Source organism: Tauraco erythrolophus, chromosome 20 (genome assembly GCF_009769465.1).
Source record: "Tauraco erythrolophus isolate bTauEry1 chromosome 20, bTauEry1.pri, whole genome shotgun sequence".
NCBI classification, from domain to species: domain Eukaryota; kingdom Metazoa; phylum Chordata; class Aves; order Musophagiformes; family Musophagidae; genus Tauraco; species Tauraco erythrolophus.
This window is the reverse complement of record NC_141484.1, coordinates 6,557,262-6,580,015: the sequence shown is the minus strand read 5'-3', so window position 1 is coordinate 6,580,015 and position 22,754 is coordinate 6,557,262. Positions and strand designations below refer to the sequence as shown.

At 40.2% G+C, this 22,754-nt stretch overlaps 1 protein-coding gene across 9 annotated transcripts in view; it reads right to left on the bottom strand.

Moving 5' to 3' along the window:
• Nucleotides 1-22,754, bottom strand: part of SPAG9 (sperm associated antigen 9) — a 60,782-nt gene that overhangs the window by 27,539 nt on the left and 10,489 nt on the right. For 5 of the 9 annotated variants that reach the window (XM_086624227.1, XM_086624221.1, XM_086624228.1 and 2 more), the window contains exons 3-5: nt 14,970-15,040; nt 6,419-6,513; nt 1,501-1,654 (exon numbers count right to left, since the gene is read on the bottom strand). In XM_086624227.1, the coding sequence (XP_086480353.1) occupies nt 1,501-1,654; nt 6,419-6,513; nt 14,970-15,040 (320 nt within the window). Of the gene's footprint in view, nt 1-1,476; nt 1,655-5,573; nt 5,735-6,418; nt 6,514-13,736; nt 13,770-14,969; nt 15,041-22,754 lie in introns of those variants that run through there. The other 4 variants (XM_009991352.2, XM_009991353.2, XM_086624223.1 and 1 more) reach the window with 3 other exon arrangements.

Genomic DNA, 22,754 nt, shown 5'->3' with positions numbered 1-22,754 from the left:
ATGCAATGAATGGAAAACAGATGTCTGAAAGCAGCAGAATCTTGCTTGTGCCTTGTACTTGATATTAAAAGTATTTAGAGGAAATAAAAGTATCAGAGAAAAAAGTTTCAAGTTCTGGTTATGACTTTGATATATCACATTATTCAACAGGTTCACTTCTGAAGTACTTTACATTCACAGCTAAAAACCAAGGATGCTGCTTTGGACCCAAGGAACTTACTCTGACTAACGAGGTTTGAAAAATTAGTCTGTGCTATTTTGTAAATTCTCTTTCGGCAGTGCACTGTTTTCAGAAGAACTATACCAAGAGGTCTATTTTGACAATCTATAGTAATCAATACAATTTTCTGAGGGGACCGGATGGGATCAGAGAAGACTTCCCTTTATACCTCATCTCCACTTACTCTTAGCCGTAAGCTTAGAAGAGCTGACTGAAACACAGCTTAAACTGTGTCAATTTGTCGACGTTGATTGGCACAGGACAAAGCGAAGAGGACAAATTTAAGATCCAAAAATGGTCCTGGCCAAGAGCTGGTTGAGTGACAAATTTTTAGATCCAAACTCCTGTTGTCACTTCGATATGTTTATAATTAACCATTACTTACACTTCTCATTATCTCCATACGACCTCCAGGCAACAAGAAAGTCTGGGTTTTCTCGATAGCTTTTTAATTCTCACCAGGTTAACATTCCTCTGCTAGGTACTAAGTTCACTTAGGAGGAAATCCCCCTCAGTTGTATGCTTTTTCAGAAATAACAGTACATCCACAGTCTTCCCAAAAAACCTCATCAACATAAAGATATAGAGAGGCTTTACACATTCTGGATTCCTCACCCTGCAGGTTCCTCCTCCCGCTCTGTTGTTAATGCACCCTAGTCCTGACTGCCAGATTCATCACACTCCAACACCACTCCCCCATTTTGTCATTTCTGCAGCTTGTTCTATGCCACCCTCTCACTGTTGGAACACAGAACAATTGCAGGAATTATAGCCAAGCTACATGTAAGGGAAATCATAATGACAGGCTAATTTAGGAAAGTTAGGTCATTCTCAGCTCCGCGGTATACCTACGCTATACGGCTGATAGTAGGCAGAGGCTGCATTACGAGTACTGCCTGTGTAGTAATCGAAGTTTTCCTTCTAAAAGGATATTAAACCAGCAGACCTGTTTACACTGTCTAGTTACATACCTAGTGTGTAAAGAACAAGTGACCGACCTTTGGAAAGGGTCCTTAGTCAGACAGAAAAAACCCACTCCTGTGAGTAAGGAGAACCAGCCTGCATTACCACTCATGCAGAAGATGCAACCCAAACTCCGTTTCTTCCAGTAAATAAGTTCCCTCAAAGCTCATGTCAGTTAGCAACATACTTGGCTTACACAGAGTTGATTTAGAGTTTTCCCTCCTCCCCTTCCATTTGCTTTTTCTCCCCAGTAAGGCTCTATAATCTGTTAATGTGAGTTTCTTCTTACACACAAGGCAGCCAAGCTGAGTGCTCACCTTTAGGCTTGTGTGGGACCGTGGCTGGCTTAGCTCATGGAATTTCCAGTGCTCTGACCCAGGCGTTTCCCCTGCTTCTCTCTGAGTTTCAGGCGTAAGTAATGCATCTCCTGGAGGTAACGGGAAGATGCCCAGTGATATCGGACGCTCCTTTCTGTTTGAAAGGGAGACAGGTTTCATCAGTCATTTCACGTCACACAATTTATTTTCCTGTACACCTCTGAAATCAGCAGGGAAGTGGTAAAATTAAAAGTTCAAACATTCATACGCTATGCTCTATTAAATATACAATGTAGCATATGCAGTTTGTATTATAGCACATAGATCCTCATTTCACATTATTTAATTACAAATAGCCTATTTCATGGCTTTAGGCAGCAGTTATTGATTGCACCAAAGCTAATCTACAGTAAACAAGTTTTACAGAGCTGGAACACAAACAGGAGTACAAGATGAAAGTGTTTCCTTATTTCAGACTAAATTGCAGTTTTCAGCAACCACTTTTAAAAACACCACTTTGCACTTTTTTATATTTTTGGCGAGATACAGTACCATAACTTCTCTGACAGCCAACAGCTAAATCATGAACTGAAGCCTTTGGGAAAGTTGTAAACAATCAGCTTAAAGACCAACTCTTCTCAAAATTGACGGTATTTTTCTTCTGAAGATCGTAAGAATTACATGGATTTGTATAACTGAAAAAAAAAACTTGGTCAAGGAATTACTGATGTTAAAGCCAGCCTAGCCAAAAACTGCATAGTTTTAACCAAGATCAGTTCAACACTCTACTTCACCCTAAAAGCTGCACAAAAGCTTGTGCCAGTCAGGCAAATGACTTCATTCCAACTCTTCACCATCTTTGCTATCTTTATCACTTCTCTATGGCAAACAACATTTGGAAATGCCAAAGCTTTGTATTAAAAAAAATAAATAATCCCCAAGTCAATCTTGCTGTCAGTAGTGTGATCAGCAAACAAAAAGATTAATTCTTCCTGCTAGCAAGAGACAAAAACATTGTGTAGAATGCAATTCATAGGATGCTACAGCCAGCCCTGAAAAGGAAAAGTATCAGCCAGGCATACAATTGAGATAAAGCAAAGTATTTGTTCAGTCAGAACAATGAAACACAGAAAAAAGGACTGTAATCAACTAGCACAGCTTTAAGTACACTAAAGACAGAAGATAAAAGTGTGCAAAAGTAATGGCAGAAAATTACGCTTCTTGAGAAAGCACTGCCTGTAAATACTCCTGCAGAGAGAATCCAGACAAAATATTAAGATTTGAAAGATTTCACATTTTAGTATTATAAAAAGTCAAATCACAACCACTTTCTTTTGCACGGCTTTTCACAAATTAAACACAATCTCGGCAGAATTCATATGCAGATACTAATTCTGCACAAAGTTATATGCAAAAATATGAAAGGGAATGCTGAAAAGGAAAAGCTAAGCATTTTTATAAATTTGGTTTGGTTTTGGGTTTTTTTGCTTACTTAGAAGAAAAAGTAGCCAAGAAGGGATTGTATTTAGCAATTAAGCAGTAAACTCCTTTTGGTAAATTTTACATGGCCAAAAGCTCAACGGTCAAATAGAAAACAGTTTTAACTGGCATGAACCTTTCCAGTACAGGTGCACAAAGATGCTCCCTGTCACAAAAATCTTTGCAACTCCTTCTCACATTGCATGCATCTTGGTCTCTCATAAATATTGCTCCAAATTACACCGTTAATTCGGAAGTAGTTCAGCAGCGCAAAGTAGACAGCAAAGCCAATAAAGCAAAACCAGTCAGGGTTACAAAATAAAAAACATCAGCCACTGTTCCAGCATCTGCAAACTAATTGCTGAAAAGTCTTCCTGAAAAACGGCCGCAGAACCACACAGAATTTGATTCCAACGGTTCCCGCTATTGTTACCAGGTTCTGCTTTTCTTTAGATTTCCCACAACTCTGACGTGCGTGGGGAACAAAAGACACACCACAGACGCTTCAGTTATGGTAAAGGACAGAAAACCATTTCACTGGTTAAGTCGTCCAGCAACAAAAAAAAAAAAAAAAAGGAAAAAAGCTGCCCTTCAGTGGGAAAGCAAGCAGGCGATAAAGCGTGCATTGTGCAGGGCCCTGCGCTCCGGAAAACGCCTCCCGGAGCAATGGTTCGGAGCAGAGAGATTTGCTTTCTTGCAGGATACATCACAAAGGTTATCTAGTCTTCAGAAGAGACAATTCAAAACAAAACGGGCATCAAAAGAGTTCGCAACTGACAGTTGCTTTTTTTTGCGGAATAGTTTTAAATAAATTTTATAATGAACGTATTTTGGTGTCTAAAACACAGTCCCAGACTACACGGTGAATGAAGTTTGAAAAGAGGCTTATTTTGCAAACGAAGGTTATGTGCACATCTACGTTAAAAGAAATTATCTGATTAGACTGAAGCGATTTCAACTTGTTTTACTGGTGGTTGAGCAGAAAGCAAAGAACCCCTTCTACTCTCCCAATGTCCAAGAAATATCTGAAAATACAGCAGTGAGCAGAGGCAGGCACATGTATTAAAAGCCTAAATATTCTTAAGTGATGCATTGAAGCACTTACAGGAACCTTTAGAATAAGCAACCAGATGCTCTGTCCTAAAATCCAACTAGTGTTAAAAAACCAGAAACAATTCTTCTACAATTAGATGCCTTCACTCTATATTTTTATCTTTTTTTAAGTGAATAAAAGACTAAGGAACCAAGTTCCAACTCCTGTATTTCTTAAAACAAATTACTAGGGGCAGGAAAAAGCATAGCTTTCCAAAACCCCTTAAATCCTTTAAATATTCTCCAGAGGAGCAAAAGTACATTAAAAAGAAATATTTCTTAAACCATCTGATTGTTTATAAATATAAAAAAGTCTAACAGAAGTTACTGAACATGAAGTCCAATATTTTGCTTTGTTTTCCTTTAGAGTTAGGGGTTATTTGTTTTGGGTTTGGGTTTTTTCCTCCCTTTTAAACTAGCACAGCCTTACTAAATAGATCAGTCTACAGAAAGTTACACTTAGAATTTATTTTATTTCTTTATGTTTAAATATTCGTACCCATTTACTATCAGATATTAATAATTGGTATTTATTTTATGTATTGATTGGCGTTAAACATTTGGAACAACCCTTCTGTGCTCTGAGACCCAAGTTAAAAGCTCACTACCACAGAAAGTCTACATGCACCACGTATTAAGGAAAAAGAGTCACATAGCTCTTCCAGAGAACATATTTTCCAGCATTTTCCCCCTTTTAAATAAAGTTTACTATTAAATTTACAACCACAGTTAAAGTAGGTCAAGTTTTCGGGTCAGAAAGTGATGTTTTAAAACTTTTCCAGCTTTTTTCCATTTGTAAGTATAGTACCAAAATGTGTCAAGATGACTTTTGGTCACGATATTCTCATGCATCTCTGCTACTGCTCCCGGCAACTGGGACAAACCGAACATAACTTGAGGGGGGACAGAGAGTTGGCAGCTTGCCATACAAGTACAGAAAAAGAGGAGAGGATAACATTTGGCTGAACAATAGTGAATAGGCTTTAAGAGCTGTAATGCTTAAATAATGAAAGATTTTTTTTTCCCACCAATCAATAATCACATTTTTTTAAAATAATGTGATCGATTAATTACCGCGTTTTTGAGCACATCAATCAATTAACTGATCTTACATAGTTTTTTTGATTTAAAAATGTGGAATTTAAGAGTACAATGCCTCAGACTGCATGCATTTATGGCTACACAAGATCAGCCAAATACCTGACAATACACTGAAAGTGAGCTTTATCCACGATATTGCCAACACAGTTTTTTTTCAGATTACAATAAACCAATGTAATAGCTTTCAAAAAAAACCCAACATAAACTGACCTTGTACTTGCTTAAATAAAAGGCAATCAAATTTCAGTGTACAAAAAATACATTGCCATATCCCAGTCCACAAAAGAATCTGATATTTATGCTAATTTACATCTGTAATTTATCCTTGCTCTTTCTGTTCGAAAGGCAAACGGAAGGCAGAGAAGGGGCGCGTGAAGCCAACGTTCAGTAGGTCAGAGTACCTGAGTATCCTTGGTAGGTTCTGCGTCAGCGCTGGCACACCAGTAGAAATAGAAAAGTGCACAAGCAGCAAAACAGAGAGAGACACCAGGATAGCCGAGTTAATGACCACCGCCCCGCCAACGAAGCCAAACACAAACAGCAGCATGCATCCAGGATTCATGGCGCTGCGCTGGCATGGTGAAACGCCGGAACCAAGGCAGCTACACGGGGGCCGAGGGGGTATCTTTGTAGGCAAAGTCTGTCATTCAGCCGCTGCCACAAAAACAATGCCATCAGCAGCAGCTTTCCACTCTTCTGCAGCAGCTCCAGAGCAATGACATCACCGCTCTCCTCCCCCTCGCGCCGGGAGCCGCCGGGCTCCTCGCAGCATCTATGCAGCGACGCAGAGGCACAGCCAGCCCTGGAGTTATCCTCCCCTCCTTCCACGCCGAGCTCATAGGCTAGAAAGCTTCAAAATCTGCATAATATATTCACATCAAGCCCTCAGAACAGACGGGCACCGCGATACACACCTTCATCAACCTGTACACAAAGCCGTGGCAAGGCATCAGTTATTTTGGGACAGCTGCAGACATTTTCCCTGCCTACCCGAATGCAAACACTCAGAAAAGCTGAAATCGTTTAAGGCCAACGTACAAAGTCTATCTCAACGTTTAGCAGCACCACTGCAAAACCCTCTTTCTACTGATTTCTACACTATTCTCTTACTGCATTCCAATCATACAACAAATCTTCCCGATTCAGCCAAACTGTTGTTGGAGGATTAAAGAACAAAGTCTTGCAAACACAAATGAAAGGATTTTTTTTCTTTCATTTCAGGGTGAGAGCGGAATAAATAGCTTACCTAATTCTACTGTGTGTTGTGGATTCTAGCTGATCACCCCCTGTTAGCTGATGAAGTTTGGTTCTTTCCAAGTGCTCCATATAATTGTGAATCATCTGTTTAAAATAACAGAGAAACAGCAAGAAATATTTAACAACATTTACTTTTACTACAACCACATAATTCTTGGCCAATACAATATAATCTTCCCCTGTAATGCTAAAAACAGTAAAAGCACTCAGAAACTTTAAAGAAATAGATAAAGAAAGAAGCAAAATTATATATTTGTAAACCCCAAACCAGAAGAGAGGCCCACAATAAATAAAATTGGAGAACTTATTTGTGCATTCGTGCACAGGAAACATCCTAAGGGCACACAAAGTGCATGTGATATTACAAACAAAAGTTCTGAACATTAAGTACCATGTTCAAATCCATTTTAGAGGCTAAGACTTCCATTTCCAGCAGATATTAAAATTTATTATGTGACACAATACATTTCACTATAGCCTAACTGCAAAGTACTGTGAAGGTCAGACAATGTGCACCTCAAATATTAAACATCATGTACCCACAAACTAAGAATCCGGTCATTTCTGTAGGCAGGAATATGAAGTCAGCATCTCTTCTCTTTTTTTCTTCTAACATTGAAATAATATCAAGCTTTCTGTATTTTCTAGAAGTGAAGTGTGGTTTTAAACTATCTAGACTGACATCTGATAAAAAGGATTGAGTGCCTGTGGATTTTTAGCACTCAGGAAGAGCTTTGCTTGCTTGTTCTTTCTTTTAAGAGAGACAGCCACAGGCCAACGTGCTGACTCCTGCAGTCATGATTTATTTACAGAATCCCGAGTCCAATCGACCAAAGGATAGTATGATGCTACTCAGCATGTAACTGATCCGGGACATGCACGGGGAGAAGTAACAGGTATCATCACATCACTCCAAAAGGTTACCTTGGACATACACCTTTGAAATGAAAACTGGGAAAGCCTGAAGAGAAGCCTGCTGACATTTGGTATTTTTAGCATTCCTGCACTCACACTCACAAATGAATAGGGCACTTGGAACAAAAAGAAAAAAAGAAAGAAAGAAATCATAGATGTATTGCAGAAGAACTTAGTGTACTTTTTGTCTGAGACATATTCAGGTCACATCTCAAAGGCTTCCTCTAGAAAAAAATACCTATTCTGTATAAACACCATTTTTTCTGCTATTCTATAAAGGGTATAACAACACTGTTGTAAAAGCGCGTGCAACAGGCATTTGTACAACCAGTATTACATAACCTCTTATTCTGGGGGCAGTTGCACACATCAGGACCGAATTCAGCAACACCTGGAAGCCTTCATCTATGTGTTAATTTCACGTAGTCAGGGCTGATGTGTCCAAGGCCGAGAGCTTGACCTTTGGATGCTTCTAGCCTCAGTCAGTATCAGCTTCTGCACAACCACTGCTCGCCAGCACTAGCTATAGATGAGTATATATTCTTAGCCTGAGATATTTTTGGTCCAATGAACTGGCTTAAGAGATCCTGATTGATGGATATTCTGTAAATCAGTAACTTATATGGTAAGTGCTCCTTATGTACAGATCCTGGCTTTCCCAGCATTCACCTGAACTAATTAATATAACTCAGATGAGAAAAAAAATCTTGCTATTTTTAGAGAAACATTATATAATATACTTTAACTGCTGTCAAAAGCTTACAAAATTTATCCTCCAACAAAATGATATAAATGCAGTGCTTTACTAGGACCATTTCATTTGCTTTCTGAATTTTTTTAATGCTTGCTCATGCACAGAAGCAATCAAAAGAATTGAAAGCTCCACCTTCAACTATCCACATTTCTTAGTTTTTCTGTTTCCACTAAGCAACCAAAATTAGGTGTTGCATTGGTTCCTGTGCATAGTTTTACACAAGTTTATTATAATCCAAATTAATTTAAGAATTCCAGGGAGAAAAAAGCATAACTTTGAAATGCACATTAGACCATTCTATACCCTGTTCATGTATCCCCTCATCAGAGGGGGGACAGATTACTGAACAGAAGCTGACCTACCTGCAAACACTTCTATTCACAGCACATCAATTGGTTTCTCTGAATAAAACTTTAAACAGAACATCTGTGGTGCTTTTTTTGCTAGTGAACAGAAGCTGAGTACTAGTACCTTTCCAGGGAACAACTAACAAATGGGGAAAAAAGGGTCAGCAAAACTCCCTCAACTTTCATGTTTTGCAAAATACACGGTTTAACCTACTTTCTTCCCTCCCCTCAGTCTATTCTTTTGTTTACTGAAATGTCTCATCATATTTATTACTCACATACAGAGGCTAGAGGGCAGGTCAATTTAAAGGACTATGTAGTTCAGTATTGTTCTGCAGATGAAAATAATGCTTATGGAAAAATAAGCAATTCTGAAGGTCACATACTTCAGCATAAAGGGCGTAAGCTGTAGAACACAAAAATAAGGTTGAAAACCAAACGCGTGCATCATGTGCACATGCAGGGCAGCATGGCAATGTGTCCACAGATCCAGGCTGTACACGCCAGTGGTGTCCCAAAAATCAGAAAGACAGTGGAACCACCATGTAAAGTCCATGCACTGCCTCAATCCAGAGTCCCAAGAATAAAAGCTGACAAAACTGGAATATTGCCCACAAGCAGTAGAGTTCCTCACTCTCTCTCCCTACCCATGGAACAGGGGATGGGGGCTACACAGCTGGTGCTGTAGAGTCATGAGACATAGCACATGGATTCTCATCTTCTAGAAATCAGTTAATGAAGAGGCTGAAAAAAAAATAAATACTGTAACTTACTGGGAAGTTAGCTCACTAACTGCTCGTCTACAAAAAATAATTTGAAGACTCTCTCCAAACCCACTGGGATTTGAATCAGATGACCTACAGAGGTTCTTTTCAATCTAAATTACTACAAGTCTCAGAGCATTCTTGAAGGGCCATCCTGATCAAAAAAAAAGTCAAATGAATTAATATATCAGAAATTTCAAGTGTTCAAAATTTGATCAAAAGTTTTGCCTATGTTTTGAAATTACTCAGCTCTCCAAAGAAAACAAAACTAGTATTACTGACAATTTAAAAATAGATATAAATGGAATAATTGCTCTCTACTCAGCACAATTCTAAGTGAAGTTATAGTAAAGGACAGGTGATAAATAAAAGACTACATCTACTATCCTTCTCTTCAGTAAGAGTTGCAGTCAATATTTAATCATCCATAACCTTTTACTACTGACAGCTCACCTTGCTGCCCCTGACGTCGAGTATTTTGAATACGACCAGTTGTTCCAAGGAAGACAGGAATACTGCCCACTCTTCACCATTGTTGTAATTAAATACATTGCTCAATTACCATTAGCTGAGGGGATTAAAGATAAACTCAGAACTTGGAAGAATCACCTTATGTAGTTAATAGCATTTCACAATTCATGTGTTTGCTCATTTTAGGGTACAACATGTAAAAACTGACCACAATGAGCTTTTTGAAGACATTACAGCATGAACATGAAAGTCGTTCCCTTCGAATTGAAGTGACAACCATGCAACGTTTTTCCAGCTCAAAAAATGCTCAGATTGGTTTCCTCATACAGCCACTGACAAGTTCTACAACTGTAGAAAGCATTACAGGTTTTTCTACATCTTAAGCTTCAGCACTCAGTGAAAGACGATGAACATGCTGTCACTTGTGTCTACTCCTACCCTACAAATACAACCGCTCCCAACGTGCCTGATACTTTCCTTTGTCACAAACGTACATGTATATACCGTGTTGTGGTTATTGTTACCTGCACCTTTTCCTTAACCAGGTTGAGAGCATCTCCTTTATACCTTCCTTTCTCTTTTACTCCTCCTTCCTTTTTGTGTCAAGGCTTTAACTCCCCCAGGACAGGTTTGAGTAATTCTTTCGCAGTCAGACCAGGCTCTGTGCTACTGCCCTCGCTGTTCATCCCGCAGATCCAATCAGGCACAAGTGGCTCCTCCCTTTGGGAATGTGTGACCAACTGTGTGTATATAGATCTTTCTGTGTCCCACATAATCTAGATTTATTAGGGTAACAGACATTTCTAGAATCTCCTTGATTCAGTACAGAAGTCCTAAACACACTTCCATGTAACCACCTTTTACCTTTACGGATTCATGGTGAGCTTGTCACCCGAGTAAAGCATCATTCCCACTGGTGAGGTCGATGCGTCTTTACCCCCATGTAAGATGATGTCGCTGGCAGATACAGTAGTACATGAAGATGTTAAATCCAGACTGTTAATGCTCAGCATAAGGCTTTAGAAGAACTATTTGCTTGAACAGATACCAAAAGTTTAATCTCAAAAATACTACGACTGGTACCTCTCCTGCACTCAGCCACAATTGTAACTAGACATCTCCACTTGGCCTTCTCTTCCTGCTCCCCCTACAGAGGGACTTGCGGGGGATATCTGCTTATCCAAACGAACCTGACAAAGTACATTGCCCATGCCAGAGACAGGCTCACTGTCCTGTCACATTGTATCAGTGCAAAACACTGAGAAACTTCCATGGCCCAATTATGCTTCATTAAACTAAGCCCATATTTTGTGTGTCAGGGAAAGAGATATTGAACCAACTTAGCCTTGTGTTTCCTAAAGGTTAAAAAGAATCACTCCCTTAAACAGAAAAAAAGTTTTATTTTGGAAATACGTGCAGAAAAGTGTCACAGGTGTTAGTCAACTCTCAAGTAGATGCTAAAGTACTGCTTTGCCTCAGTTTCCCAACTGAGTAGTAAATGTAAAACAGCCGGCAGCCAAGTCAGTGCCATAGTCAGGAAACTGCCCCACTAACTATGCAGAAAAAGAGAATAAGACCCTTAATGTCCTACTCAGGGGCTTTGTTCCAAAAGAGCCCCTAGCAGCAGTGCATTGTAACAGCATTTGAGATAAAAGCTGTAACCGAGTAACAAAATTCCCTCCTAAGCCTACAGAGCACAGGTCCAAAGATTTTTGGATTACAGCACTGTCAACCATTCAACTTTCTAGCGTACTGTCCTTGCAGCTGTACGATCATTTCCTGCATCTGACCCTTTACAGGGAAAGATGGAAACGAGACTTTGCAGAGTTATAATTACAGAAGTTCAAATTCAGCAACTCCAGCATGCTGCTTTATTGCTCATCTGTTCTGAGCATTAGAACAGAGCAAGATCACTGCAAGATCAAAACACGCTGCAAGCAAAGGAAAGACAAGGGACCAGAGCACGGTAACTATGCAGAGAATCACAACATGGATTTCACAACATGATCAGGTTGCACTCATGCACTCTGTTCTCACTGAACACATTTTCTTCTCCACTACCTGCTGCAAACGCCCAGCTACACTCTGCCTTCCAATCTGTCAACTCAACTGCTCAGGTTATCATCCCCTAATCCATTTAAAATCAAGCCAGTTAGCTCAGGCACAGACTTGGCAGGGAAGGAAGCTTAAGGGGATATATTCCACTCACACCCATTAGCTCATCTCCCACTCTATAGAGAGCAGCAAGGAAGATGAAGGCTGATTTGACAGAAGGTGAAGAAGGCTAAAGCCTCTTCCCAGAGCTTTAACAAGCCAAGGCCCTGCTGTCTCTGCAGCTGCAGACACCTTGCTGCCAGGGCAGGCTGGTGCCCCCGTGCTGCAATGCAGAGCCCTGTCTCTGGCAGGCTGAGCTCCGGGGAGCACTCCCAGCACTCGGCACAACGCACACCGCGGGTGAGGGATTCAGAGCTCTGGTTCGCATCGCTGGCGTGACTTCCCGTGGCTTAATCAGTTTAAGTAGGTCTTGGTCCATTTTGACTGGCACTGTGAAATTCCCGTGAGCTGCTGAGCCAGCCAAGAGGGAGCCACAGGCAGGTGGGGTTGGTGCTGAAAGACGATGTGGTTACAGAGCCTGTGAAGTCAGACTGGTAGAGAAAGACATCCAAGTCTGAAATACTAAATTGTGAATTAAAGAATAAGGGAAGAAATGGAGAGAAGCAAATATTGAAGACTGACAGAATAGAGAAAAATTGCCAGAAATTCAGAAAATGCATCAAGTTGCATCTTTAACATGACATCTCTCAAAGTAATCACTGTCAACACCTTAGAGTTAAAAAAAAAAAAAAAGTCTTTCTAATGCTGTCTTCATTATTTGGTCAATTGAAAGGAAAACAACTGCCATTTCAGTAAGTACCAAAGATGGATCACTTGCAAGGACAAAGGTGAAGCTGATTCAGAAGAAAAAAGTATTCCTTCCTAGAAAAACATGCTAGTACGAAAGGTTCAGAAACAAGTATTGTGATAGAAATATTTAAGCCAAAAATTTGATAACTAAAGTGCCTAAAGTAGCTTGAATATTTGCCAAAGTGTCTTGCATTAAAAGAAAAAAGTTACTACACAGACCTAAAACATTAGAATTTCTTAGGAGAAAGGGAAGCAGGAAATCACAAAGGAGATGGGGGAAGACAGGCACTATTACCAGACAATTCTTGTCAGTCCCCAGGGATTTCAGTTCCCAAGTCTTACACACACGATACCAGCACTAAACCACTGACCTCCTGAGCCAGCCTACGACTAAGGCGAGGCACATCAGGAAGTCCGTACTTTGATGGATTCACAATGGGGTCTCTACTTGTGCTCAGAAACATCTTTGCAAATGAAGATAAGCAGTATGGAGCTTCCTGAGGTTAGGCACGCAGTTGCTAAAAAGGCTCCCAACCTTTTAGAGTTAATCCACACTGCTGGTAGCTCTTCTTTGTTGTTAGTTCCCAGCCCAGCCCTACGATTTTGCAGGCTACAAACCCATTATCCCATCAACCCTCCACGTTCTGTCTTTAATATACTGTTGTATTTCAGCAGCTGCCAGCTGGTGGCCAGAGAATTTTGAGTACCTCTAGCAATGTGTACACACACCTGTCACCTAAAGACAGAGATCAAAGTCTATGTGGACAAAAGCAGAAACATCCTAACTTGTTTGGTTTTAGAAGCTATGTAATATGACTTTTTCTTCATCGTCCTGACTTCCTTAAGTATTTTGGCTTGTCAGAGTTGGCTGAACAAAGGGAGAGAGGTGAAACAAAAATGAAAAAAAATGCTGAGACTGCAGAAACAAAGAAAGAAGGAAGTAAACATGCTGAAAGGAAGGAGTACAGAAAACACAAGGCCTGATTTTAGGCAACACAGAGGTATCAATAGTCCAGGTTGCATTACAACTTATTTCTTTATGAAGAAAGGACATAGTCACCTCAGTAATAATAAAGCCCAAGGAAACACCTCTCCCTACACCAAAGAAAGTGAATTTAAGATGTAAAAGCATTTAATAAATCAGAATCAAACCAGCAGAGGCTGTTGTCCATTTTGGAGCAAAACCTACATAAAAAGACATTCAGAACATTTCATTAGCATTTGATTGAATTAATGGTGCCCAATACATTTAGTTACCTTGCACTCTGCAAAACAGGATTCTATAATTTCAATTGAATCAATTAAAATTCAATACAGGATTTATTTTGTAATAAATGTGATCTTAAATACATTAGGACTTCAGTAAATATAAGAATATTTTTATTAAAGAGTTGCAGAAGTCTTGTTGCACAATGCTCAAGAGCTACACACTGGTTACTGTTCCAAGCCTCTTTCAGCTGTTGTCAGTAAAACATATTCATCCTAAGATTGCTGAGGAAGCATTAAAAGTAACAAAATCTGACATCTGTATTCCCTTTCCCCACATGTGGTCTTTTGAACTAGGAACAGTCAGTATTGTGCTGCCCTCTGCATTAGTGATGACCTAAAATCAGCAATCTGACCTTTCTAACAAAGGCAAAGCAATTGGAGTAAGTAGAATAACTGTGCTCAGTATTAGAACTCCAGATTAAATCAGAATTATTCAGAGAACCTACCGATTTCCTCATTAAAATAACTATACCAGTTAGGCAGTAAGCATCCCTTCATGGGAAAGGCAACCTGCTACTAAAAATCAAAGCACTGCAGGTCCCTTTATGCTTTAGAACCAACTTTAAAAGTGTGGCTCTTACTTATTTAATTTAACAAAGTCAAACTTGTCCCATCTTCATTAGCAAACACTGTTATCAATGGCTATCAAAAAGTATGGCAGACTCCTTTTGATCATGAATCTCAGCAGGAAGCCAGTTTTTGAAGGTATTTGTTCCTTCAATGGTACAAGTAAAACCGACTCAGAAAACTGCTGGAAAGAGTACTGAGATTGCAATTTCATCTCTATTTCTTTGAGGTTTGTTAGTGTGCTTTGGAGAATTGCCTTTGAAATATGAAAATGCAAATTCATGGGTTTTAAAACTTCAGAATATGTGACAAAGCTATACAACTGACAAATGTGTAATCAAACTAACACGGAGAAACAAACACTTAAATGTGAACGAGGTAAACTACATACCCAAATGAAGCTTGGTTACAACTAACATTAGCAACACAAATACCAAGCATCAGTAAATAAACTAAAATGTCCAATAATTTCCAATTGCTCACAACACAGTTTTCTGTAGACGTACATTTTTACAGACATCCTGAATTCACCTTGGCATAACAACCTACCTCTGTATGTCTTGAATGAAGCGCATTGTATTCTTTCTTGAGTTCGGCCTCCCTCTCCTCAAGTCTGCTAACTGGAAAAATGAAAATTAAAAAATAAAGAATTAAAATTAAATTCAAAGTTCTGGTAAATGAGACTGACTTGCCTAGGACTATGCAACCAGATCAGAGATGAGATTATTCTTAGCAGTGAATAGCAAAGAGCAGAAGAAAAAGTATGTCAGTTCTTGTGTTTTCAGACTTCCATCACTTGAGCCTCCAGGTACAGCAGCACAATCTCACTATTTGCAGCCCTCGTAAAAAGCCCCAGTACTGTTTTCCCTTGCTAACTGCTAGTCCAACGAGAGGGGATTTTCATGTTCAAGGACAGCTCGCCACTCGCACCAATCCAGACTGTTTCACACGTGCACATGGAAAACGCAGGAAGAGGCAGAAGCCACGTCACATATCTAGACTCAATCTTGGATGAGAGCTGAGAGTTCCACTTAAGGCTTAACTTGGGTTTCCTAGAATATAACCACACAATCTCCACAGGTGTTGAACTAGGATAAACACAAACAAGGTATTTTTTAAATTGCTTCAAGTCATATGTTGTGGTACAGAAAATAGGACTTCTGTTGGCATTCACTCGTATTCCACTGAGTATTAAGGCAATAGATTCAGGGAAAGAAAACATTTGAATATTTCTATAGGTATTCCACGAAATTAAAACCACATCTAGCAGATTTAGTAGAACTTTAGACAATAACTTCACGTTAAGAGGAGATGAGCTGGAACAAACCATGCAGTTAATTTGCAGAAAACCAAAGACAATTCAGAACTTCTTCCGCACAACTAATTGCTTCCATTCAAATAGAAATATTTTTTTGCTACTTACATATGAATCCCATGTTTTTGTTTAGGTATTTTTGAGCATGGTATTTATGTGATATAAGCATGTGTTCTGAGATCTGTAACTGAGCTTCTCTTATTCCACTTGTCATCTTTCAATACCCCTGGGAAACTTTAAATTTATAGTTACTTGTCTCCAGAGACTCACTGCCAAACACGTTATCTGAAGACAAATGCCAGCATATTCTCTGCCATTTCCACATTTTCATATTGCCAATTGAGTCTTCTGAAAATGAATTCTCAACATACCATTTCTTTTTGCTCCATGTATCTGTATTTTGCACAGTACCTTATTGTAAGTACATTTCAATCCAAAAAAAAAATCATCTTTTCCAGAGCCAAATGCTGGAACCAAAATACGTAATTGTCTACTCATTCAAATCTGTATAAACATTCTTAGCTTCTGATCTACTCTTGCTCTTATAAGAACATTAAGTTCCTTGACACAACCTTTTGCGCTCCACCTGTAAATACCTGACCAAAACTATTACATCAAATTTTATTTATACTAACACAAGATCGAACACTTTCACTTCTGCACTGCTATCAAACTGAACAAAAGCTCTTCAGGTCAAATAGCAATAAGTGATGTACAAGTTTTTACAGCACAACATATATAAAAATATATTTCACAGCACTGTACATATATAAATAAGTATTTTTGAGATGCAATGCAAGACATAATATCTAATGAATAGAAGATTTTAGTTCATTACTTTTAGGCAACAGATGCTTTAAGCCTCCTCATACATTTAAAGGGAGGTTATATGGAAGCTTGTGGTAAGTGCCTACAGAAACAAGTGTCAGAATTTACAGTTGCAAAGCGTGACGTGACAACCCAAATTTTATCCACTATCTTGGACTGACCAGCATTCCAGCCGGAAGTAATTACATTTCACAACAGCTGTCCATCAGAGACATCCTGGGAGTAACCAGCCAGCAGCTACCAGGCAGAGCTCAGCAGCTTCAGCTGCCCGTGCCCCATCCAGCGGTGGCCGTGCTCTCTTGTGAATCCACCATCTCCGGGCTCTGCACTACAGTTCCCAGCGTCTCTCCTGTCGCCGCAGACCACGGGCCCAGTAACACCTCTGCTGTGCTAAACCTGCTTTAGGACAGGTGAATAGTCTGGAAATCAGAACGTGCAAACCACACAACTAATTGGCTTTGCCTTTTGTGACACCCTGCCGCAGCCCGCGACCACGCTGCCTCCCTGCGACACCCCACCGCTTCGCGCTGGACGGTGAAGTCACGTTCAAGGCAGCCTCACCAGGAACCTGCAGAGAAACCACGGCGATGCACCCTGATGCTGCTCAGCACGCTCATGCTGAGACACAGTAGCCAACACTGGCTCCTAGAGATTAATTTTATCCGGTGGATTTTAGGAAAAGTGCTTGACACAGTGCACTTAATGACAATTAATGCCACATGAGGTGTTAAAAACAGCCTTCTTCCTCCGTAGCTGTCCATAACCTACCGTCATGAAATCCACAAATGTTTCCCACTGTTACCAATATAAAACACTCACAATGGTTGAGGTTCCATAACAAAGCACACCATTTTCTCCTTCTACAGCCCAATTTAAAATAGTTCATTAAGTCAAGTCGTAGAAGACAAATGTACATAGATAGGGGTACTGTATAGTCAAGGAGGATTATCTTCATTTAAACTGCTAACTTTTTTGTTACATAGGTTAAAAAACTGAAGGCCCTAGAAGATGCTGTAATTGACATTCAGCATTTCTGGAAGCCAGTTCCAGCTGTGTACCACATGACTGCCCTACAGCTGGAAGTTTCCGTCTAAGCAGAGGTACACTAAGTTTATATACCCTCAGACACAACATCAACAACCCTCAGAACAGGTTTTTCCAATACCAGCAGGATGATGCACAACACCGGAAATCTATTCTACCCAAAACATGCCTCCCATCAAAGATTAGATCTTGACAAAACAACCAACTGACAGAACATTCTCCCCTTTTCCAGTTAAACACTGTGGAAGAGATCAGATATTCCCTAAGAATCAGAGATCACGAGACTTGAACACAGAAGATACTTGAACCTAGTGAAGAACAGCCAGAAGAATTTTGAGGAAGACCACCAGGTTCTTACCCCAAAACCTTGGAAAAAACTTATTCACTATTCAAGGTACACTCCCATCAGCAGTAACAGGAAACTGCATAGGAGACCAAAAAAAAAAAGCCTTCCACTGGCACCCAGAAATACATTTAAAACTGATTTGTAACCAGTTTCATTTCACTCCACCAGCACACAAAAGAGTGGAAGTCTGGCACCACGCTGATAACATCCCCACAAGAGGGACGGAGCTGGGCGCTGGCACTGCCTGACACACACTGGGTTCACAAAGTGGCAACCAGACATGGTTCTCATCAATATGACTTTTGAGTAACAATAAAAAAAAGCTCCTCTGATATTCCAGCCTGAGACTTTTTTCCACTAAGATGTCAAATTCTTAATGGGTAGATGATGAAAATCAGCTTGATGTTAAACATCATAAAAGCAAAATATCCATTGTCTCTGCTGTAATGTCTTTATAAAGCCATTATACCCTTGTTACATCACAGAAGATATTACAGTGCAAGATTACCTTGTGTAAGATATTACATGTGCAAAATATAATACACATCAAAAAAGTTTCACTACTCACAGTTACAAGTCTACCCAGAAAATCTTAAAAGTCTTCCAGCACCATAGGTATGAGCATGAAATGCAAACACTCTAGTATTTTTAGGTTGATGAGAAAGCATCCCACTGGAACAGCAGCACAAACTCATAGCCAAGGTCTACCTGCAACCTTCTCCAGCACTGTCAATATCCCAACACATTCAATGACCTGAAGTACCAATCCTAATCAAAGTTCTCTCAAATCAAACCATTCAAGCCTAAAAATGGGAGATTAAGTATTACATCAAACTAGACAGAAAGCCTCTGTGTTTCTGCCTCCTGATACCATTCTTCCAATGAAGAATTAGGCAGCAAAGCTGCCCACCCTGCCTGTTCAAAAATCAGAGCTTACCTCCCAAGTCTGATGGCTTTTACCAAGTTTGGAACACCCTCCATCTGTATGTTGTCCTCTGCCTCAAACTGCTGATAAGCCTGAGGGGGAGAAAGAGAAACAGACCTGCTAGAACGCCAGATCCAACCAGTACGATGCCTTCAAGAGGAATTAAAAGTTCCTGCTACACAAGCCAGGAGAGAAATCCAGCTCATTAACAAGCCTTTCCTAGTACTAAGACCATCTGAAGGATCTCCTTGGACAGTTTTCATCCAGCTCCATTCTTAAACACTGGTCTCACACCAAAGTTAAGATATAGATCAAGCATAATCAATCCCATGATCCAGTAAGACCTTATGACCTATTAAGCAGTTGCTAAAGAGCACACACATCAACCATGGATTGGAACAGGGACTGAAGCTATCCAACACATTTAACCTGAAAGTGAGAAGACCTAGAAACAAGCAGCACAGAAAACTGATTTGTAAAACAAGTGATAAAATCCGACTCCTTGGCAAGGCCAACATCTTCAAGTAGCTCGTACCACTGTGAACCATAGGTCTAGTTCTCAGTTTAAAAAGTAGGGCACTTGAAATTATGAAGATAATTTAGCTGTCAAGAATACTCTGTTGATAACAAATACCAGCACATACAGCTGCATAGTCTTATCCCTGACACTTCTGGACTGTTCAAGCATCCACTGAGTCTCAGACCCACAAAAATCACTGTAATTTATCACCAAAAACCTGATATAAAACTTGAAAAAAATATCCTTAAACATTCTGCTACAGCCATTTAATATAAAGACAATCACATGCCAGGAGATCCCTCACATAGGTTGACATTCAAATGAAGAAGGAGATATACAAGCCAACTTCTATCCAAAATCAAGCTAAAAATCATTTGAATTTAGTACCAACTTCTCACCTCGTCTCTGGCCAAAAGAGTGTTTCACTGAGAAAAGTTTTGATTGATTGACTGTTTTGAAAACAGTGGGATGCTTCATTTATACATTTGGCTATTGAAGTATGTAATTTTTTGAGAAAATCCAACATGAAGTCAGCACAAACACAGAAACTACAGCAGACTGGATTTGTTTTTAAAGCCAGATAGCCAGTGGCAACTCAGGAATGTAAGATTCTAAAAGACATTTCAAGCCATTTTCTTCATTACTGCAACATATACAGCAATAGAGTTACTATAACAATCAAACTCCAGCACCTAAACCACTAGCAAAATACTTCATTTAAAAAAGCACACGAGCAGTTAATTATATGCCAATGGATTTCAACCTCCTCCCACCACTTCTGCTCAGGTATATTAATAGCCAAGTTTAAAGCAGGCCAACCACTGCTCTCATTTCCTACTCCATTTTATTTTAGCCCCCAGTCTCGGAGCGTGGCTGGCTGCCATCTCCGGAGCCAACTGCACCCTCTGCTCCATCTAGTGGAATACCGATTCCTGCAGTACAATCCAGAACCAGCTCCTGTACCTTCACAACACAAAACAGCCAGGAAAGTAACTGAGAAACGCTTCAGCCAGAAACAAAGCCTTCCTTTCCAGTACACTTTGATGCTCGCACTTCTCCTTATAAAAGATGCTTCAAGTTTAATAAGTGAAACCCAAGGCACAGTGTAGGGAAGGGCACTGGGGGAATCTGCCTTGTAAACAAACCAGTGTAGATGAGAAACAGTTGCACTGAGAAAAAAAACATCAAACAGTAAGCTCCAAACTTTTTAATTAAGAAATACAAGAAGTCAAACTGCTCTGTTCCTTCTTTGGGGGAAATAAGATTAGTTCTGCTGTTCTCAGTCTTTGAAAATACATAGGAACAATCCAGACTGAACAAACCTCAACTTTTCAACTTCTGTCAAGATCTATTGAAAAGCTTTCTTGTATTCCTTAGAATAAACACTACAGCTGAGCCATACCTAGAAATAGCATTACTGACAGATGTATTTCTTACCAGTTTAGTTATTCACATCATCACGTGTACAGATACACAAGTCACAAGTCAAATCTCAAAACACTGTTGAGCTCCACAGCTGAAAGTTCATATTAGAACCTCCTTGTTAAACAGACAGGTCGGTGTCAAACTGCTGCTGCAGCTCTGTGCAGGTAAACCTCAGAGTACTGGATTATACACCAAGAGGTTGTCCACCTGGTGTGCATTACAGTAATGCTGGTGTCTGCAGAGCTCAGATGAAAATGAAATACCAAACAACTTGACATCCACAGAAGACTCACAACAGACCCTGGTCTTGCACTTTCTCTTTAAACCACTGAGAGCACTAGTTCTGTTTAGCTTCCACGGAAAACAAATCTGCATGTTTTTAGGTGAGCTGCCAAAATGTTTGTCTCATATCCCAAATAAAACCTACAGCAAGCAGTATCAATTGCTGCAAGATGTCACCTGATGTGGGAAATAAAATCATCCCAACAGTTGCATCACATTTGCCGCTCTGAAGATCAAGAGCTTGGGTTTTGTTTGGGTTTTTTTGTGTGTGTGTTTTGTTTTTTGTTTGTGGGGTTTTTTTTGCACCACGCGCCCCCCCCCCCCCTTTTTTTTTAATTACATGAGTGGTTTTGCCCAAATATAATCTAAGTTGAGCATAAACTACAAAGCTAAGGTTTGACAAATGAAGGTACGGAAATACATCTGTGCCTTGGTTGTCCTGCTAAATGCAGCATGTTACCTTGGTTGTACTTTAGCACTAGGCAGATCCAGAGAAGGAACCAAATCTTTCAACTCCCACAGCCTACCACCTCCATCAGAAAGCACTTCAACCATGCAGACATCGTGTTTTTCAGATTCTCTCGTAAATAAGTTGAGAGAATGACTGAGAATGACTCCTCCAGAAAGCACACTCCAAAGTCGTTCCATTCCTGTATTAAGTCAAAATACACTACAGTTGCCTTTTACCCCCCAAGAATTTAATTAACTCACAGCCTGTAACACACAAAACGAACTGACATTCCCAAAGAGGGAGGCCAGGAAGGGAAATCAGTTAAACCTCCTGAGCCCCCGCAGAACTCCGTGGCACATGATGTGAGCACCGAAGGGCACGTGCCCCGAATGGTAACTGGAGACCGCGCAGTATCGTGTGCCCTCGTGGAGCGTTGCTGGACAAGTGAGCTGTGTGTTGCTATCACAAGTTTTTAACAGTTTTAAGTGACAAGTTTTCCCAATTCAAGGTAGAAATTTCAAACGTTCTAATGCTGCAGACTAATTACAAGCAGAGCTAGGGGTCTCACCACAGCAAAGGCTTGAAATAATGGGAAAGTCAGACACATTCAAGCTTTTGGATTGTGTTTAAGATTATATCAAAGACTGGTGTTTGCCTCAGACACATCACTGAAGTGCAAAGGAAGGAGAAGACTTTAAGTGTTAAACTTTTATTTTTTTGAAAACCTGGCATTTCCATGCTTGGTGCACCTCCACAATGGTGCACCTCAGAGGTGCCCTCTGCTGCCGAGAGAAAAAAGCAATAACCCATGAAAGCATAGTCAACTCAACCCCCCAAAAAACATTTGCTCACACTCAGTAAAAGCTTGCTGAAGATCAACAGCAAGAGCTTCTGAAAACTCTGCCTGTACCAACATCGTCCCCAGACAAAACTCCAGGAACTTTGTGATATTTCATTTGCTTTAACATCCCACAAGCCACGGAGAGCACCAGCACTGCCTTTGCTCTGTTCCCCGCACAGGGAACGCTGGCAGCCAACACGCTCCGAGGCGAGGGCAGAGGCAAACCATGGAAAGTTACAGAGGAGAGCAGCAGTGCAAAACGAGACGAGGAGGCACATCACAGGCCAAAGAGCCCCACCACTACAGCACATTCCTGCACTCAGACATTGTAAATCCTTACACCTCTGCTCTCCTTTA